The following is a 20,580-nucleotide window of genomic DNA, read 5'->3' on the forward strand; positions in this document are numbered from 1 at the left end:
GTCATAAAACAGCATGTGTGTTACTGTTACATGAGAAACTATCTGTTCTGTAAGCCTTCACCTGAAGTACAATAAAATATTAAAAAAAAATAAAAAATAAAAAGAGTGAATTTGTAATTTAAAATCTTCACATAAAGAAAAGCCCAGACCAAGATGGCTTCACTGGTGAATTCTACCAAACATTTAAAAAAGAAATAATACCAATCTTTCAGAAACTCTTGTAGAAAATATAAAAGAGAACACTTTATAGTTTGTTCTTTGAGGGAAGTACCCTGATAGCAAAGCCCGAAAAAACATCAAAGAAAGAAAACTATAGACCAATATTCCTCACGGATATAGACATAAAATTTCTCAAGAAAATATTAGTAAGCTGAATCCAGCAGCATCATGAACAAGTGAGGTTTATCCCATGATTGCAAATTTGGTTTAACATTTGAAAATAAATTAATGGAAAACATCACTTTAATAGAATAAAGGGGCAAAATGACATGATTATTTAAATAGACTCAGAAAAATGTTTTACAAAATTCAACACCCATTCATGGTAAAAACGCTCTCCAAAGTAAGAAGAGAAGAAAACTTTCGTTATCTGATAAAGAACATCTACAGAAAACCTACATCAAATATCATACTTAATGGTGAAAGGCTGAACGCTTTCTACCAATGATTAGGAATAAGACAAAGATCTCTGCACTCACCATGTCTCTTCTACATTGTACTAGAGGTTCTAGCCAGTAAAATAAAAACATTCAAATTAGAAAGGGAGGAGTAAAAGTCATTTTATTCATACATGACAAGATTGTGCACAAAAAAGCTACAATAATAAACAAGTTCAGGAAGTTTGCAGGATAAAATATCAATACACAATAATTAGTTATATTACTATCTACAAGCAATGAACAATTTAACACTGAAAATTTTAAAAAAAGTTCCAGAAGGAAATAAGATCAATATTTAAAAGGTAATAATTGTATTCCTACATGTTAGAATGAGCATTTCAAAGATGAAATTAAGAAAACAATTTCATTCACAATAGTATCAAGATGAATCATTCTTAGGACTAAATTTGACAGAAATAGTCTAAGAATTGTACACTGAACACATAAAATATTGTTGAGAAATTAATAAGATCTAATAAATGGAGAGAGAGTCCATATTCCTGGATTAGAAGACTCAGTATTGTCAAGATGGCAATTACCCACATATTGATCTATAGGTTCAATGCAATCAGTAGGCTTTTATTTTCAGAAATTGACAAACTGGTCCTCATTTGTATATGTAAATACAAAGGACCCAGATTATTCAAAACAATTTTGTAAAAGAAGAACAAAGATGGAGGATTTATACTTTCTGATTTCAAAAGTTAATATAAAACTACAATAATCAAGTCAGTTTAGTATTAACATAAAGATCTACATACAGATCAATGGAACGGAATTGAGAGTTCAAAAATAAACCAAAAACTTACAAAAGTGCCGAAGCAATCCAATGGAGAAGTATAGTATTTTCAAAAATGACGGTAGGACAATTGAGTATCTGTACACAAACATTTTTTCAATGCTAATTTTACACTATACACAAAAATTAACTCAAAATTGATTATAGATCTCATATAAGAGCTAAAACTATAAAACTTCCAGAAGAAAACTCAGGAGAAATTAATTGTGAGCTTGAGTTAGGTAAAGTATTCTTAGATGTGGCATAAAAAATCTTAATCCGTGATCCATAAAAGAAAATAAAATTATATAAAGGACTTCATCAAAATTATAAACGTTAAAGCATCAAAAGACTTCTTTAAATGAACAGACAAAGCTACAGACTGAGGGAGAACATGTGCAAATCATATAGCTAATAAAGGACTTGTCTCCAGAATATATAAAGAAATCTTGTTGTTGTTGTTGTTAGGTGCCCTCAAGTTCGGTTCCAACTCGTAGTGATCCTATGTACAACAGTATGAAACACTGCCAGGTCCTGCACCCTCCTCATGATCACTGCTATGCTTGAGTCCATTGTTGGCAGCCACTGTGTCAATCCAACTCATTGAGGGTCTTCCTCTTTTTAACTGACCCTCTACTCTACCAAGCATGATGTCCTTCTCCAGGCACTGATCCCTCCTGATAATATGTCCAAAATAATGTGAGAAGTCTCACCATCCTTCCTTCTAAGGAGCATTCTGGCTGTATTTCTTCCAAGATAGATTTGTTTGTTCTTTTGGCAGTCCATGATACATTCAGTATTCTTTGCCAACACCTTAATTCAAAGGCATCAATTCATCTTCCATCTTCCTTATTCATTGCCCAGTTTTTGCATGCATATGAGGCAATTGAAAACGCCATGGCTTTGATCAGGTGCACCTTAGCCCTTAAAGTGACATCTTTGCTTTTTAACACTTTAAAGAGGTTTTTTGAAGTAGATTTGCCCAATGCAATACATCTTTTGATTTATTGACTATTGCCTCCATGGGTATTGATTGTGGATTCAAGTAAAATGAAATCCATGACAACTTCAATCTTTCTCTGTTTATCATGATGTTGCTTATTGATCCAGTTGTGAGGATCTTACAACTCAATAGTAATGAGACACACAATCTAGTTTTTAAAAAGGCAAAGGATTTCAATATATTTTTCATCAAATAAGGCATATGAGTGTCTGTAAGCACATGAAAACATACTCAACATTATTAGTCAGTAGGAGAATAAAATTAAAACCACAATGCAATAGCATTTCACTACCAGCAGAATTGTCATAATCAGAAAGACAGATAACAAGCATTGGCAAGAATGTGGAAAAACTGGAAATCTCATACATTGCTGGTGGGACTGTAAAACGGTACATCTGCTTTGGAAACTGCCTGGCAGTTTCTTAAAAAGTTAAATATGTTACCATATGACTCTTATTTACTCAAGAGAAAATGAAAGCATATATCTAGATAAAAACCTATATGTGAATGTCCATAGCAGCATTATTCATAATAGCCAAAATCTTGAAGCAATCCATGTATCTATCAGCTAGTGAATGGAGAAACAAAATGTGGTGTATCTATACAATAGAATGCTGCCCAGCAATTAAAAGCAACAAACCTTTAATGCATGCTACACCATGAATGACCTCAATTACATTTGGCTAAGTGTAAAAAGCCAGGTATAAAAGACTACATATTGTGTGACTCCATGTATATAAAATATCCAAAAAAAGTAGTATCTATAGGGACAGAAAATAGATCACTGGTTTCCTGGGGCTGGGAGTGAGAATGGATTGATTGCAAACAGGCAGAAGGAATCTTTGTAAAGTGACAGAAATGTTCTAAGTCTGAATTATGGTGATGATTGCACAACTCTATAAATTGACTAACACTCCTTGAATTGTAACTTTAAAGCAGGTGGCTTCAAGTGAATTTAATTAAAAATAAACTTAACAGTTATCATGAAGAAATCATACAATGTGCTTCACCTTCAGATCAAATTTTTAACACAGACTGATTCATTGATTCTTCTCATATTCCTGAAAGCCTTGAAATATAAACATCAGCCCTCTGTTAGCCAAGCCATTGTAAGGGGCACTGAGAGCAATTTAAAAAGGGAAAAGGTAATGTGCCTCTCCAGCTGAGGGTAGTGCTGACATCCCTGCTTGCTGGATTCAGGCTATTCCCTAGGTCTCTGTTCATAGTTCAGGTAAGAAACAAGTCTTGGTGTCAACAATCTAGGGTGTTTATCAGTATTGTTATATTAGGAAAAACTAAAAGGAGCCCTGGTGGCACAAACTGGTTAAGCTCTTGGCTGCTAAGGGAAAAGGTCAGAGGTTCAAAGCCACCAGCCGCTCCACAAGAAAGAGATGTGGCAGTCTGCTTCTGCAAAGATTATATATAGCCTTGGAAACCCTGTGGGGCAGTTCTACTCTGTCCTGTAGGGTTGCTATGAGTCAAAATCAACTTGACAGCACACAACAACAATGGCAGAAGCTAAAAAGAAGATTTTCATAAAGAGGCTGTTTGTCCTGTGGTTCTTTACCCAAATACATGTATTACAATTCTGCCACTCCGTATAGTTCTAGAAACACATGGATTTTCCTAAACTCTAGGCAAAACTCTCTACATTTATATACTCAATTCACATGGCATCAGAAGATGTCAAGGTTTGCAGTATACCCACAGCTACTGTTTTTGACTGTATTTTATGAACCTTAATTTGAATTTTCAACAACTAAACATTGGGGGTAATTTTTAATGAAAATTTCCCATGAAAAAATGGCCCTGTGATATGCTAATGTTGTAAAATGACCAGGAACTCCCAAAGGTTAACCTTAAATAATTAAACCATTTACATTTCCATCATACCATCACAAATGAGGGGAGAGGTTCATCAATAATAACAATCAGGCCATGCCAAAAAATGTTTTAAATGATTTGTTTTATTAGTTTTCACTATATTAAAAAAAAATCCATCATTAAATTATTTTTTTCTATTCTTGAAATTGGTTGGGTTTTGAAAATCATTAAATCAGAAAGATAAATATTGAGCCTCAGTATGCCTGGGTATACAAAAATGAACTAAACATTCGTACATTCTTAAAGTAGCTAAGAGTCATTTAGAGAAATCAAACATGTAAACCAACCTTTATAATTCTTTGGGCCAAGTAATTTAATAGTGAAATGAATGAAGTGATTATTGAATGGACTAATGAATTAATGATAGAAAATAAGCATAAACCAACCAAAAACCTAAATCAGCACTATATCCCAAATGTTTCTATTGTTTCTTTCCAATGAATCTAAAGTAACATTAAAAAATGAAATAAGTAACGTTCCTTCCCTTTTGTCCTCCACTTCCTTCAGTGAACACTATGTGGTAGAGGTCAAACTTCCGGCTAGAATGTTTGAGTCGCTGCCTCTACAGATTAAAGAAGGACAGTTGCTTCACGTATATCCAGTACTTTTTAATGTTGGAATCAACGAACAGCAGACTCTGGCTGAGAGGTAAGCTTCATGTATAAGATTACTTCAGCTTTTCTTTTTATTTGTTAGGGTATGCTGAGCAATTCCACATGCCCTGCAGAAGGAACTTAGATGAAATCATAAGTAACATTTTTCTTTTTGTTAGTATCAGTTAGTCTCAGCGAAAGAGAGGAAGACCCTCAGTGAGATGGATTGACACAGCAGCTGCAACAATAGGCTCAAGCATAACAATGATTGTGAGGATGGCAGAGGATCCAGCAGTGTTTCCTTCTGTTGTACATAGGGTTGCTATGAGTTGGAACAGACTTGGTGGCACCTAACAACAACAACAAGTATTGATTTATTTGATATAGTAAGGTGAAATATTTATATTTAAGGAATCCTGGCCCAGGTCATTTTTAAATGTGGCAAAACATGGAGGAAAATATTGATGCCAATGCCAAAATATTCACATGAATTAACCTTCTTCGTGTTTCAAATCTCTATGTGTATGTCAAACTTTAGAATTTTTGATGTGCATGTGTGTGTCAACAGTGTAAACTCAGCTAATTATGTCAAAAATTTCTGGATTTAAAGTAGTCTATTTTTCATCTTTTGTAATATTCATTAAAATCATTGTTATTGGGTGATGTTAACACATTTTCATAGTGCCTTGCTTAATCAAACAATAAATGACTTTATGTTATCCCATAAGTCACTGGCAAAAAGACTTTTATGAGCAAACAGAGGACTTACTTTTGCATTTCATATGTTTTACATGCAGATATTATAGATAACAGTTAAGGTTCATATACTTTTTTTTTTTTTTTTTTTTTGAAAAGAAAGAAGTTACTATCTTGCTGTAAGGCCTGGCTGGGGAGGTTTCTTCACAGGCAAAATGTTCAGAGTTTCAATTGTTTTTGGTATTCGGAATGCTTGCTTTGTTATAATTCACTCTCCAAATGCTTCCTTCATCTGGAGTAACAGTTTAAAAGTGCCTAGCACATTGTTTACCATAGCTTGTTAAATATGTTTTAGGAGGTAATTTACCAATGTATTTTACTAAACTAAAAATACTACTACGTTTATATTGTTGTTGTTGTATGCTGTGAAGTCGATTCCAACTCATAGCAATCCTACATGACAGAGTAGAACTGTCTCATAGAGGTTCCTAGACTGTAATCTTTAAGGGAGCAGATCACCAGGTCTTTTCTCCCGCAGAGCACCTGGTGAGTTCAAACCACCGAACTTTCAGTTGACCGCGGAGCACTTAACCAGTTTGCCACCAGGGCCGCTTACTACATTTATAGTCCCTTTTAATTTCAATGAATAGTCAACATGCCTGTTTTTATTTACATTTTCCAACTCTTTCTCCTTCTCTGACTCGAAAACAGCTACTGGACAGCATTTTGTTGTTATTAGTTGCCATCTAGAAAATTCCGACTCATGACAATACCGTGTGTGCAGAGTAGAACTGCCCCATAGGGTTTTCAATGTTGTGTCCTTTTGGAAGTAAATCGCCAGGCCGGTCTTCTGAGGCACCTCTGGATGGGTTTGAACCACCAAGCTTTCAACTAGTAGTCCAGCATTTAACTATTTGCATCACCCAAAGAGTCCACCTGGATGGCATAGGTTTTCAGAATTCTCACTTGCCTGTTGCAAATGAGATGACAGAGCTTTGTATTAAATATTTGATGTCAAACTGTGTGGAAGCTATTCATCTCTTTTCTTTGTTGAAGTATGCATAAATCATAATATCATTTTATTCAATATCTTGTACAAGAGGTTTTGTTCTATAATTGCACTTTTAAAAATTCATATCAAAGATCACATTATATTCCATTTATTTCTGTATCTATCTGTCTATCATCTTACTGTCTGTCTAATATCTGTCTACTTATGTCTCACGGCAAGTTCATTGGTTGAGGTGAATGATATTACTGAATATAAATTATAACTTGGAAAAAATGAACCAGCACTGTGCATTGTCTCTTCTTCAGTATACTAGAGTACAGAATGTTTTTGGTTTGAATTAATAAGTTAAAGCTTGTGAGCATGGTCTTGAGAGAGATGTGTGGGTCTTCAATTTACAGACTTTACAAGGGATGTTTAGCACTGTATTTTCAAAGATTCTAGATTAGACTAATTTCCATCATTCATGTAATTGTGACTATTTTAGCTGTCAGTTACTTTACTTCAAAGCTATCCCTTCCCTTCCTCACATCCCTCTTGCATATTAACAAAAATACATTTTTTATACCTGGAAGCTATATAAGACACACAATATTTGAAAACGAGACAAAATGGTAAAGCAGGGCAGAACATTGAAAGAAGTGGGAAGGCTGGATTCTAATAGCACTCTGACATTAGTTAGCTATTGACTTGAGCAAATCACCTCCTCTCTGTTCTATGAACCTCATTTTTCTGATTCTGAATTTTGAGCTTTACCAGGCAACATTTACCAGCAACATGTTAGGTAAGCTGTGTAATCTAGGATTAATATTTTGACTACATATTTATCTATAACAAAAACATATTTTTGTCCATTCTTAAGTAAATAGTGATATTACCCCAGCAAGGATGATATTTTTAAAAAGTCAGTTGATTTAAGCATCTGAGAAAGTTAGAAGAGCATATTTCACCTAGGTCTCAGGAAGCCCTCCTGTAGATTTTCCTTAGGTCCACATTTGTATCCTCCAAGTCCAGTTCAGTATAGGTATTGAACACTGACTGAACCAGGCACTGCCCTGCCCAGCTTGGGACACAGAGAGAACAGAGGGTAACAGAAATAATGGGATATGATCCCTGCCCGGAAAGAACTTGCCATCCATTAAGGAGGACACTTCAGTAAATACTACATGGCAGTTTGAATCATGCCATAATCAAAGGTTGTTCAAGGGATGGGAATGGTGCAGAAAAAGCGATTCACAGGTGGGAGAGGAATTCATCAGGGAGGTTTCATAGAGGAGGTCAGCCTTTTACAAGACTTTGAAGGACAAATAGGAATGAATTAAGCCAACTTGGGAGGTAACACTTTCTAGTCCAAGTGGGAAAAGCATGGATTTAGAAGCCTTTGTGGAGAGGGCTGATGCTAAACTAAGGAGGCAGGACTTTGTCCTTACAGGGCCAGGAAAAGCTCTGAAGTTTAGTGAGCTGATACAATGAAACAGGTGTTAGATTAATTTCTCTAACATTTCATCTATTGCACAGTATAGCACCTGGCACATGTTGTTGTTGTTTAACTGCTGTCAAGTCAGCCCCTGACACATGGTGACCCCGTGCGTTACAGAGTAGAACTGCTCCATAGAGTTTTATTGGCTGTGACCTTTATGGAAGTAATTTGCCAGAACTTTTCTTCTGCGGTGCAACTAGGTGGGTTTCAGCCTCCAACCTTTGGGTTAGCAACCTATGGCAAATGATTTGTGCCACCCAGGCTCTTCTTTACCTGACACGTTCCCCCTCCCCCCACAAAAACAAACAAACAAACCCATTGCTGTTGAGTCAATTCCGACTCATAGCGACCCTATAGCACGTTAAAAAAAAAAAAACCCATTGCCGTTGAGTCAATGCCAACTCATAGAGACCCTACAGGACAGAGTAGGACTGCCCCATACAGTTTTCAAGGAGCACCTGGTGGATTCGAACTGCCGACCTCTTAGTTAGCAGCAGTAGCTCTTAACCAGTATGCCACCAGGGTTTCCATGTTAAATAAATATTTGTTGAATGAATGAATGGTCTGGTGTGAAGGACAGATCGGAAGGGACAAAGACTGGAGGCATAGCGTTCAGGCATTTAGGAGACTTTGGGAGAGTCCAGATTGGATATAATTAAATGCCTATGATGTAGTGACGGTGGTAAAGAAAAAGAAATAGGGGAGATGGGATACAGAGACGTGAAAAGATTAATGAAGAGTGGATTGGGGTGGGGAAAAGAGAAAATCTGAGGTAATGACAGAATATTGGGACATGCTAAGAAACATTCAAAAGGGGGAGGTGGTTTCAGTTGTTAGTTATGTATGAAGTAGGGTAGGACAATTCAAACTGAATTTTTCAATTAGCATCTAGAAATGGAGCTTTGGAGCTTGGTAAGAGATATTAGGATGGAGATACACACCGGAATCCAACTACACAGCATCATTTTATAGAAAGAAAAGTGGCGTGTAAGTTCTGAACCTGGGGAAATGCTCAAGAGAACACATGGTTACAAACCCACAGGTAGAAAGGGTTTTTAGTTTTGTTTGCCAATGAGTCTAAACAGCACCAGTACACAAACTGTCTGCCTTCGTGATGTGGACAGAAAAAATGCTGGCAGAGGTGAGCTACTCTCTGGCAGGCTGTAGGTCTCTACACGTTCCTACAGCAGTTGACAGTGTGTGCAATACAACATACAGCTGAGTGTCCAGTCCTCGTCTTCCAGACCACCACTCAAAGTGCTGTTATTGGTTAAGAGGATGATTGTAAAAGCCAAAAGGGGTGGGAGGCTTATATATGCAGAGATGCAGCTCTGCAGAGGTGGGGCCACGGTAGGGTGGAGAAAATGACTTCAGCTGAATATCAATTATGTATATGCACAGGGGCTGGTGTTTTACATATGATGTTTCATTTATGGTCATATTTGATGACTGTGAGGATATTGTGATGTGTCAGAATGGATTGTGGCGTCAGGGTCAGTGGAGACTGGAATACGTTTGAAATTACCATCTGTGCAAGATAGCTTTTAAAAAAGAGGGCTCCTTCCTCAGGAAGTTATTGCCATCTGTTTAAAAAGGAAAGATAAAAAGTATTACTTTCTAGTACTGTTTTATAATTTACAACTATTTCCTTTTTTTTTCCTGTTTTTAGGTTTGGAGATGTCTCTTTGCAAGAAAGTATTAATCAGGAAAATTTTGAACTTCTGAAAGAATATTACAAGATGTTTATGGAAAAGATGCCTCCTGATTGTGAGTATGCAAGTTACAGAAAACAACATTAATAATGTCCTGATTATAAATCTTCAGGAGAGGTCAGACATAGAGGTCATCAGACTGAGGAAGCATGGGGCAGGGACGTGAGATGATTTTGAGATTATCTGAACCAAGAAAGACTGATTGCCAAGGTGGCGTGGCAAACACCTGCATCATTACTTTGATTGCACTCTTGAATGTGCCCTGCTGTTCACGCCTGGGATATTAATTTCAATGCCATTGGAAAGTGCCAAAAATTAAAAATGAGGAACTTATAATTAGACATCTTAATGGAGTCCAGTAAAAAGTTTGTATAATTATTAACCATATCAAAAATTTTAATACAGACTTAGGTCTCTGATTTATAAGATATATCAGATATCAGACATATGATACATATACAAGGAGAAAATCTGATAGAATTCAAGGTATGTAAAGTAATTTTAAGTGATATAAATGGAGAAACTTATTTATTGAATATGTTTATTGCAATATTTTACAAAAATGTAAGGCATCCAAGTCTATAGAAATGTTTTACATTTTTTACTTTTTTTTTTCTGCCATTGTTCAGTTCTGTGATTCTTTTTTCCCACAATATTAAGCACAGAACATTTGAGCAATCCAAAATCAGAGAATCAGGAACATATTTGGAATTCATCTGTAGGTAGTATAGATATGTTGCAATATTCACAATGATAAGAAGTTAAGTTTTATTAAATTAGGAAATATTTTCATATTTTTAACCAAAAGCTGTAATTAAAGTCTACTTGTCATCTAATCACTAGTAATTTGTTCACTGCCCTAATTCTGATATGTAGTTTAAAATATCAGAGATGGCAGAGAGTTTACAATTTTTCATAACCCAATGAATCTTGCATCAAACTATTATGACGGAATATGTGTGTTCATGTATGGATAGTTAGAGAATTTCATTTGCAATTTTTTCTTTTGGTTTTATATTATTTTATTTCATATAAAATAGTATTTGATGACAAAAGGAAGTTAGGTACATGGATCATCTTTGGCAGTTCAGCATACTTGTGAACTTTATTAATTAAATAAAAACCAAAAGTTTTGTATCATATGCTAATTAAGGAGTTTATTATCACTTGGATGTTGGCAGCTTTTTTTTTTTTTTTTTTTTTTACTTAGAATTTGGAAGTAATTCTCAGAATTTTTTATCATCTACTTGATTGCTACTTATATCAGTTGCTCCAAAGTATGGTCCCTGGACCATCAGCATCAGCATCACCAGGGAACCTGTTACCAGAAAACGAAACCCATTGCCGTAGAGTCAATTCTGACTCATAGCTACCCTACAGGACAGAGTAGAACTGCCCCATAGTGTTTCCAAGGAGCGGCTGGTGGATTTGAACTGCCAACCTTTTTGGTTTTTTTTTTCAGTGTTTCAGAAGGTTTTATTGTGTAACAACAGTCTCCCCTCCAATTTAGTGGCTTAAAGAAACAAGCATTTTATTTAGCTCACAATGCTGTGGCTCTGCTGGGCAGTCGTTCTGGTCTGGGCGGGCAGTGGGAGGACACCCCTGTCCCCTGCCTGAGACGCAGATTCTCCTAGAGCAAGCGCACCAGGCTGAGCACACCAAAAGGGGGGCTAATGCAATCAATCCCCTATCTGTCAGCTTTGTCCAAGCGCTGGGCCATTGAGATAGGATGGCTAAAACTTTGCGGGCCTCGAGTCTGATGTGCCACTGAGCCCCTGTGCCCCTGCCGGGTGACTGCTGTGCTGCCTTCTCATCTCTACATGCCCGGGGAAGTTCTTACGTAGACTTCTCTTTTACGTGCTTTCCCTTATGCATGAAACTTACGTGAGACCCTCACTAAGATGGTAGCTTTTATCTCCTAGAGTGCCCGCCCCCCATCCCCTTCTCACTGATGATCAGGGAACGCACTGATGCCTCCAGGCACGGCTGAATTACCCAGCATCTGACCTCAGCCCTCATTTGGAGCTTTCGTTCAAGAGGCAGCTCCATCAGTCCACCACTCCTCATTCATAGACCAAAGGCCAAGCAGAGGAACCAGATGAGGACCAGCACAATCTGCAGCCTCTCAGCCATGAAACTGACTCCTCTGTGTCACTGCCCCCATGGAGGAATGGATGGACACTGGGATTTCACCCTAACTACTTCCTCACTCCCTCTCACTCCCAGCTCGAGCTGGCTTCTGGGAGACTGCTAACCTTTTTGGTTAGCAGCAATAGCACTTAGCCACTGGGCAACCAGGGCTCCGGGAACCTATTAGGCAATGCAAATTCTCAGGCCCCACTGCAGATTTACTGAACTGGCTCTGCAATCTGCATCTTAACAAACCCGCCGGGTCGTTCTATTCCACTCAAATGTTTGAGAACCAAGATACGCCAAACTTACTCAAAAAATATACGTAATATACACATACATATAATAGGTTGTTAGCAAAGTCTATGAAGGATTTAAATACTGCACTTAAAACCACCATGTGACATTTAAAAAGAGCATAAATGCTTGTTGAAGTACCACCTGAGATATGAGATACAAAATAATTCATACCATCAAGTAACTTAAACTCTTCATAAACCCCATTGCTGTCAAGTCGATTCCAACTCATTGTGACCTTATAGGACAGAGTAGAACCGCCCTATAGGGTTTCCAAGGAGCGGCTGGTGGATTCGAACTGCTGACCTTTTGGTTAGAAGCCGAGCTCTTAACCATTGTGCCACAGGGCTCCAAACTCTTCACAGGAACATAAATTTTTAAAAGAGTAAAGGACCAACATGAGACCTAGTATAATTTGTAGCTAATTAAACAAATCAAATATTTTTTTAAACTTTGAACTACACTTCTCTCCTTGAAAACAGGATGAACTTTTGCAAGAAACAAATTGAATTTTATTAGTTAGATTGTAGCTGTATATGCTGGATTTTTCCTGTCATTTTGTTTCTATGATGTCGACATATTTTTAAGACAACACTCTCAGAGATTCATGCAGAATAGAGTTGTGGTATGACTATGGTTGTAGTCCGTAACAAAAGTTCAAGATCTATGCCAGTTATACTGACAAATGTGAGGTTATTCTTTTGTAGAAATATTGCAACCCAAAGCATAATTTGGGTTACACTCCATTCAAGCAAGAAACTATAAAGCTTTTATAAAAGTGTGAAGAGAGGTTAGGCCGTTTGCTAAGAAGAAAAGAATTACCATGCTGCCTCATACTCATACTCCATATCATCTTTTTTTTCACAGTGAAATCAAGGGATCCTTTTTGTCAGTGTTAAAGGATAGGATAACCCCTTAAACATATTACTTTCACTTATTAATTCATTATGGATGTGCCATCCATTAATTTATTAAACCAATTTTTAAGTGGTATATTAATCAAACAGTTGGATTCTACATATTTTTAAGGTAAAAATTTCCCTTTCCTCCTAAAAGAGTCTTTTAACCTTAAGAGATGTCTCCTACTTTTGTGATATTAAGACTTAAATCATTTTCAGCCTGTATGTCCACTGCCAATCAAATAGTTCTCATCTTCTTGCTTGTCTTATATCAAAACTTTTATGGACTAAAATATTTTCCTTATCCTTCTAAAAATGTTCTCTAATTCTGTTGTATAAGTAGTAGGTTCAATAGATAATATCAATTCAGCAATCTACAAACATGGAATAGTTTTATTTTAGTAACTGTAACAGCTTTACTGAGCACTCACCACTTAAAAACCAGTTGCCGTAGAGTCAGCTCTAACTCACAGCAACCCCATTGTGTGTCAGAGTAGAATTGTGCTCCATGGGGTTTTCAAAAGCTGAGTTTTCAGAAGTAGATCACCAGTACTTTCATCCGAGGCACCTCTAGGTGGACTCAAACCATCAACCTTTTGGTTAGCAGCGCAGCACATTAACTCAGTGGGGGATGGAGACTAGAATTAAACTTTCAATCAACAGTATCTCAGTCTCTCTCAATATGTTCAGCACAACCTAGTGATTTATTTACTATTTAAAAATAACATCAATTAGAATGAATAGTCAATCACATTCAGGTATTATTATCCTCCATTACTGTCTTCTTAGTAGCTACTGAAAGACCACTGGCAGAAGGGTTGGTAGGGAGAAAGTGGCTTCTCTCTCTCCCTCTTCTGGATGAATCATGGGTCCCGTGACTGTGAGATGCCTTGTTACAGGCAAGAAAGCTCAGTATGTAAATCCTAGGAATGGGCAATCTCCTTCCTGTAAACCTTTGCTAAATCTTCATCTGAAACTAGTAATAGAAACACATTTGTAAATATATATATATCCATATTCATATTTATTTTATATTCAGATATATATCTGAAATCAATATCAGATGGACAGAGCTGTTGATGACTGTGACTCTTGATTTTCTTTGTATAGACGATATAGCTTTCATTCAGTTTTCCTCGTTCCGACTCTACTACACCGTAAATTGTCAGGCATTACTTTCCATCAAGGTCCTTCTGTGATATTCACCAGGCCTTTTGGTCAACTGGGGAAACTCCAGTGGGCCAAGTATAAGTGCCTCTCCTTCTTCTTGCTCTCGTCCTGCCACTGGGTTTGATGATCTCAAAAGCCTTTCAAGTCCCTCTTTATGCCCACCTAAAGCATCAAGACAATTTTCTCTTATGGGAAAGAAAAAATATACTTCTGTATAACTCACTAGCATAAACTGCCCCATGTTTCAGAGTAGCCGTTACATCTCATGCGTGATTGGGGCTCCTGACTTTGGTGGGAGGAGCAGTTAAAACACTTCCGGCTTTCTTCTCCCTTTAAGGGAGAAGTGACCAAGTGCCAAATTATCATCTCTAGACCTTCTGTTCTTTTTCTTATAATGTGTCCACATCTCTTGCCCTTTTTCCAAAACAAACGAGAAGAATATTGTCATACAGGTGTACTGGGATGGTATCACTTAGTGACACCTACGTTAGCCCTGTAAGGATGGGCTGTCTAGCACTGTGAGCTCAAAGGGAAAAACAGGCAGGGTCTTTTGTGAGCTGCTGTAAACTACCTCCACAATATCAACTGCAGCAATAAAACTTTCACACAAAATACTATGGGGGGGGGGAATCTTAGATTTATAATGAGGATAGCTAGAATATTATTATTATATTATATAACGTATTATCTTTTTGGCAATTTTTGCTGGAAGCCTCATATTCAATTTAACATATATTGGTAAGATCATATTATGTGTAAAACTCTGTACCAATTCACTAAGGATGATGAAAAATGAATAAGATACCATCTATACCCTACTAGCTTACAATTTAATGAATCAATGTAATCAAGGAAGAATCTAAAGTAACTCTAAATGTCTTCTCAGAATATTAGTTGCTGTTTTGAAGTCTGTGTGTGATCCTTTTTGTGAATAATTTAGTTTTGTTGTTTTCATTGTCCTAAAAATGTTACTTTCTGCTTGATCATTTTTGACACTCATCATGCGTTTATACTATGTCATAGATTTCACTTGCACAGTAGGGAAAATAAAAGAACCTATGCACTTTTTCCATTTATAAAAACCAGAAAACCAAACCCATTGCCCTCGAGTGGATTCCGACTAATAGCAGTCCTACGGGACAGAGTAGAACTGCCCCATAGGATTTCTAAGGAGCACCTGGTGGATTCAAACTGCTGAGATTTTGGTTAGCAGCCATAGCTCTTAACCACTACTCCACCAGGGTTTCTTTTCCATTTATAAAAATAGGTAAATCGGGTTACATAATATTTTATGAATAACTAATTTTTAGGGTAATTATTTGAATAATTTATGTATCCCACATAGAAGAATTTAAAAAAAAATTAGAAGAGACTATCCATAAGTAAAAGGAGCCCTGGTGGCGTAATGATTAAGAGCTATGGCTGCTAACCAAAAGGCTGGCAGTTGGAATCCACCAGCCGCTCCCTGGAAACACCATGGGGCAGTTCTCCTCTGTCCTGTGGGGTTCCTATGAGTCAGAATTGACTCCACGGCAATGGGTTTCGTTTTTTGTTTTCTTTTTTGGTATCCATAAGTAGAAGGAAAGGGAGACTAATAAGTAACGCCCCCCCTCCTGACACACTCACACACTCACACAAAGGGGAGAAGTTATTAAAGATGGAGGGTCATCCAGCATCACTAAAGCTAAATGAGAAGAATAGCAACTAGGGGAAAGTTGGCAAAAATACCAAATGTGTCAATGAATAAATCAGAATGAGAATTAAAGAGAAGCTATTTGATTTGCTGATTGAGTCACTGATGTCATTTGATGGAGTATTTTTAATAAAAACGAAGAATGAAGCCACATTACAGGCATTAAAGGAGAGAACTCGTGTTGTGCAAGTATACACAGTGAGGGAAAGTCACTCCCTTAGGGAAGTTAATAGTGAACACAAAGAGACAAAGGAAAAATTAGGCAGGAAGCGATAACATCAAGTGAAAGGGTGTTTCTTTGTTTTGGTTTTTGTTTGTTTAGTTTTCCAAGGTGGAAAGTTGATGCATGTTTAAAGACAGATGGAGATTTCAGGGCAGCAGCTACACGCTGAGGTGCTGCTCTTCACCCCGCTGAGAGGTTCTAGAGAAGGTGGCAATGACAGGGCCCGTGGAACTAGTCAGAAGGTCCCCCAAAGAGACCCGAGAGTAGAGGTTTAGGACTTCCGTGTGATGCAGAGACATCACATTATTTGAGAGGAAAATAGTAGTATTCTGGGATCTAGAACAAGACAACCTAACTTGTCCTGCTAAAGCCCCTTTAACACCTGAGGAATCCCAACAAAAAGTTACAGATAACTCTTTAAGACTGATGTCCTAAAAATAAAAGATCTTGAAGGAGTCCAAAATGCACTTTAGGGTTTGTAATTGTTAATGTATGTCTTCAGACCCCTGCTAGTCCACCACTGTCCAGGCTCCCACAGTCCTTTGCAGGCATCAAAGGAAAAAAGCTATGAAAAGATTTTTTTTCCCACAAAAAAATAAGTTTAAAAATAAGACCAATTATGGTTTTCTCTGATATCCTATCAACTTCTTTTAACACAATTTTGAAACTATAATTATTTAAGTATAATTCTTAAAAACTGTGCATCCATGTCAATGACTCTGAGACTTAGCTAGCAGTTGTTAACAGGGTGCAAATTATTTAAACCAAAATAATTTAGAACTTTGTATTTTCAGGTACCGTTTTTCATTTTGCTTTAAAATCTCTCTCATTTACAGTGGAGTTAAGCTGATAAAATTAGTTCAGGAGAAAATTAGAGAAAAAGTGTAAATATGGAAACTCAAAATAATACCAAATGTATGAGAAGAAGCAAGACTCCACTGGGACAGATGGAAATAGGTGAAAAGAAAAACTTAACTAGTAATACACTGTTGAATATCTAAAATCAGATTTTGTTAGATCAGAGAATGAATGGATCCATTCACCTCTACTACCTAATATCTTGTCTTTTAAATTTTGACACGCAGCCATTGAAAATTTAGTAAGTTTTTCAAGCATAAAAAATAAAAAAACTTTTTAGTAAATCAAAGTAATTTTTCCAGAACAAATATGTGATAATACTTTCCAGAATGAAATTACTGGATTTTGTATCTAAAAGGAACAAAGAGGAAAGAGCTGCAAAGGCATCATTCAGAATCACATTCTATGTCAAATAAACTTGCACACTGACACATCAACCTATTGCTGAGAAACAGAAAACTAGTTACAACATTTATAACAAGTATTATGCTCTGGAAGAAACTAATATTAGCTCTTGGTAAAACTTCTTTAGCAGATCACGCTGTTGGACTTCCATACTGTTCAATGCTGTAAGTGTGGAAGAACATCACTATCCCTTGTCGGCAGATATCTTGTGTTACAAATGGATAAAATCATTGAGGAGCAGCATATAAATCAGTTCTTGGAATATAATTGGTACCTGTATCAGTGAAAAGAGTTCTACAGCATTTTCTCTGTGTACCAATGAAAATCAAGACTTTGTAAATAGAGTTTTCTTCAGTTAGTGATTGTTTTATGAGCTCTGTTGCAGACCAGAAAATACATGTTGGAAGCAATTCTGACAGCACCAGGCATGCATGCCACGTAGATGAGCAATGCTCCATAAACAAAAATGTTGCACCTGGATACCAATCCACGCACTTGCTTTTTTCCCCAAAATTGGTAGCACATGTGTGTTGACACAATGTGGCTAACTGCTGCCACACGTTTTAACACACTGCTTTGACTTGAACAACCCAGGGTAGGTGTTTCTTGATGCTGCTTCTCAGGATAGTTCTTAAACTACCACCTATCTTGAACATTGCTCTTCAAATTTCAACAGGCTCTGAAAATGATCTGAACTTATGAAAATAAGGAAATGACATCACATGAATACATCAAAGAGAAAAAACAAATACACGCACAGACACACACGCACCACAAAATGTTGATTCAGACAATCTCAGTGTTTCTTATTAGCAAAGGAACTCTATGATACTTAAAGTTAAATACTTTAGGTTAAATACTTCCCAGGTACCAAAGTAAATTTCTAAATTACTAACTTTTTCCTCATACATGGTGATAGTGGATTTCCTTTGCACAATTCACATTTATATAGACAGATCCTTTCTGAATGCTATGAGAGCCAATGAATATTTACAGAACAGTGGAATTAGAGGCTAATGATTTATTCTATTAACTAAAGTTCAATTATGTGTGACAAAAAGCACCGTTAGACTCTTCTCCCTCATCTCCTTTCTCTCTTTTCCCAATATCTCTTTTCTCTCTGCTTCCTAAAACCTGTCTATAAACTTTAAGGATGAGGTCAGGCCATGCAAGAAGGGATTAACCTGCAAACAGGACCAGGTAGAGAAGGGTACCTGAACTGGACAGGATATACTAGGCTAGGTTAAACCCGAAAAAACCAAACCCATTGCTGTCGAGTCAATTCCAACTCATAGCCACCCTATAGGTCAAAGTAGAACTGCCCCATAGGGTTTCCAAGGAGCAGCTGGTGGATTCGAATTGCCAACCTTTTCATTAAAAGCCGTAGCTCTTAACCACTGGTGGATTTGAACTGACAACCTTTTGATTAGCAGCCGAGTTCTTAACCACTGCACCACCAGGGCTCCAAAACCAAACCCATTGCTGTCAAGTCGATTCCGACTCATATCAACCCTGGAGGACAGAGTAGAACTGCCCCCATAGGGTTTTCAAGGAGTGGCTGGTGAATTTAAACTGCCGACATTTTGGTTAATGGCCGAGCTCTTAACTGCTGCACCACAGAGACTAGGTTAGACTGTGATAAAATAAAAACTAACCAATTCTCAGTGGTTCAGTGGTCTGAGCAAAACAAGCACTGGTGATGGAGGACAGGTGGACAATGAAAAAGGAAGACAGAAGAATTGATGCATTCAAACTTTGGTGTTGGGGAAGAATATTGAATATACCATGGACTGACAAAACAATGAACAAATCAGTCTTGGAAGAACTGAAACCAGAATGTTCATGAGACATGACTTTGGACGTGTCATCAGGAAAGACCAGTCTCTAGAAAAGGATATCATGTTTGGTAAAGTAGAGCATCGTGAAAATGAGGAAAACCCTCAATGAGATGAATTGACACAGTAGCCACAACAATGGGCTTAAACATACCAACATTCATAAAGATGACACAGGATCAGGCAGTGTTTCATTATGTTATGCATAAGGTTGCCACGAGTTAGAGCTGACTTGATGACAACTAACAATTATTGGTGATAGAAGCGAAGTAAGAGTGGAAAAATTAAACCAGTGTTGATGAAACCACCCAGAGTTTCGTACTAGCAGGAAGCTGCTGCTAAAGTGCTGCTAGTGCTGAAGTGACATAAGTCAGAGGTAGTGTCATCACAGCACAAAAGCTAGGGCCACCCAGCTGAATCTAGAATCTTGGTGGGTGCTGTCCAGCAAAAGATGGGACAACAGATGGAGAAGTTGACTAATGAGAGCTGGAGCCAAGGAGAAGACACAACCACTTTCAGAGACCCATAAAAAGCAGAGAGACAGGGGGAGAAACTCACTGGCTTCTGTCTTCCCCCTTCCATTTAATCTCCCTCTTTCTCCTTGCCCAATCTTAATTGTAAACCAGAGGGCAAGAAGCCTGGGAAACGATATTCCCTGAGAAAAGAGCAGAAGAGTGGGGAAAAGTACAGACAGACAGGAGAGCAAATCAGCAGTTGACCGGCACAGTCTATCTCTTAGCTACTAAGCACCTATTCTTACCTTTTATCAAAACAGGAGTGATTTCAAACAAATCCATATCTGGAGGCAGGGATCAGCAATTTGTGTTTTAACGAGCCCTCTAGGTGGTTCTGCTGCATGCAAAAAATTTGAGAACCTCTAGCTTAGATTCATAAAATGTATCAACTTATAAATTTATCTTTTTGAATTTAATTGATACTTCAGACATGAGTGTAGCAGTGAAATTGTCTAAAACATTAAAACCATTTTCTCTTTTACTTATTTGTTGTTTAACAAACATTTATAGTTGACTGACCTAAGTTATGAGTCGGAATCGACTCAATGGCAACGGGTTTTTGGTTTTTGGTTGACCTAAGTTAAATGTGAATATGAAGCAACTCAGCTGTAATCATGATTCTGTTCAATGTGAGATTACTTTGATTTATTATGTCAAGCCAAGTTAATGTGCCTAAATTTCCTAAGTCTAGAAAAATGTTACAGATTAATTGTTCTTTGTTAGCGTATTGACCCTTGAAGA

At 37.2% G+C, this 20,580-nt stretch overlaps 1 protein-coding gene across 10 annotated transcripts in view; it reads left to right on the forward strand.

The window, feature by feature from the left end:
- Positions 1-20,580, forward strand: part of INPP4B (inositol polyphosphate-4-phosphatase type II B) — a 961,283-nt gene that overhangs the window by 864,194 nt on the left and 76,509 nt on the right. For 9 of the 10 annotated variants that reach the window (XM_023739719.1, XM_023739717.1, XM_023739718.1 and 6 more), the window contains 2 exons: positions 4,832-4,972; positions 9,772-9,869. In XM_023739719.1, the coding sequence (XP_023595487.1) occupies positions 4,832-4,972; positions 9,772-9,869 (239 nt within the window). Of the gene's footprint in view, positions 1-4,831; positions 4,973-9,771; positions 9,870-13,108; positions 13,171-20,580 lie in introns of those variants that run through there. The other variant, XM_023739724.1, reaches the window with a different exon arrangement.

Source organism: Trichechus manatus, unplaced genomic scaffold (assembly GCF_000243295.1).
Source record: "Trichechus manatus latirostris isolate Lorelei unplaced genomic scaffold, TriManLat1.0 scaffold00139, whole genome shotgun sequence".
NCBI lineage: Eukaryota > Metazoa > Chordata > Mammalia > Sirenia > Trichechidae > Trichechus > Trichechus manatus.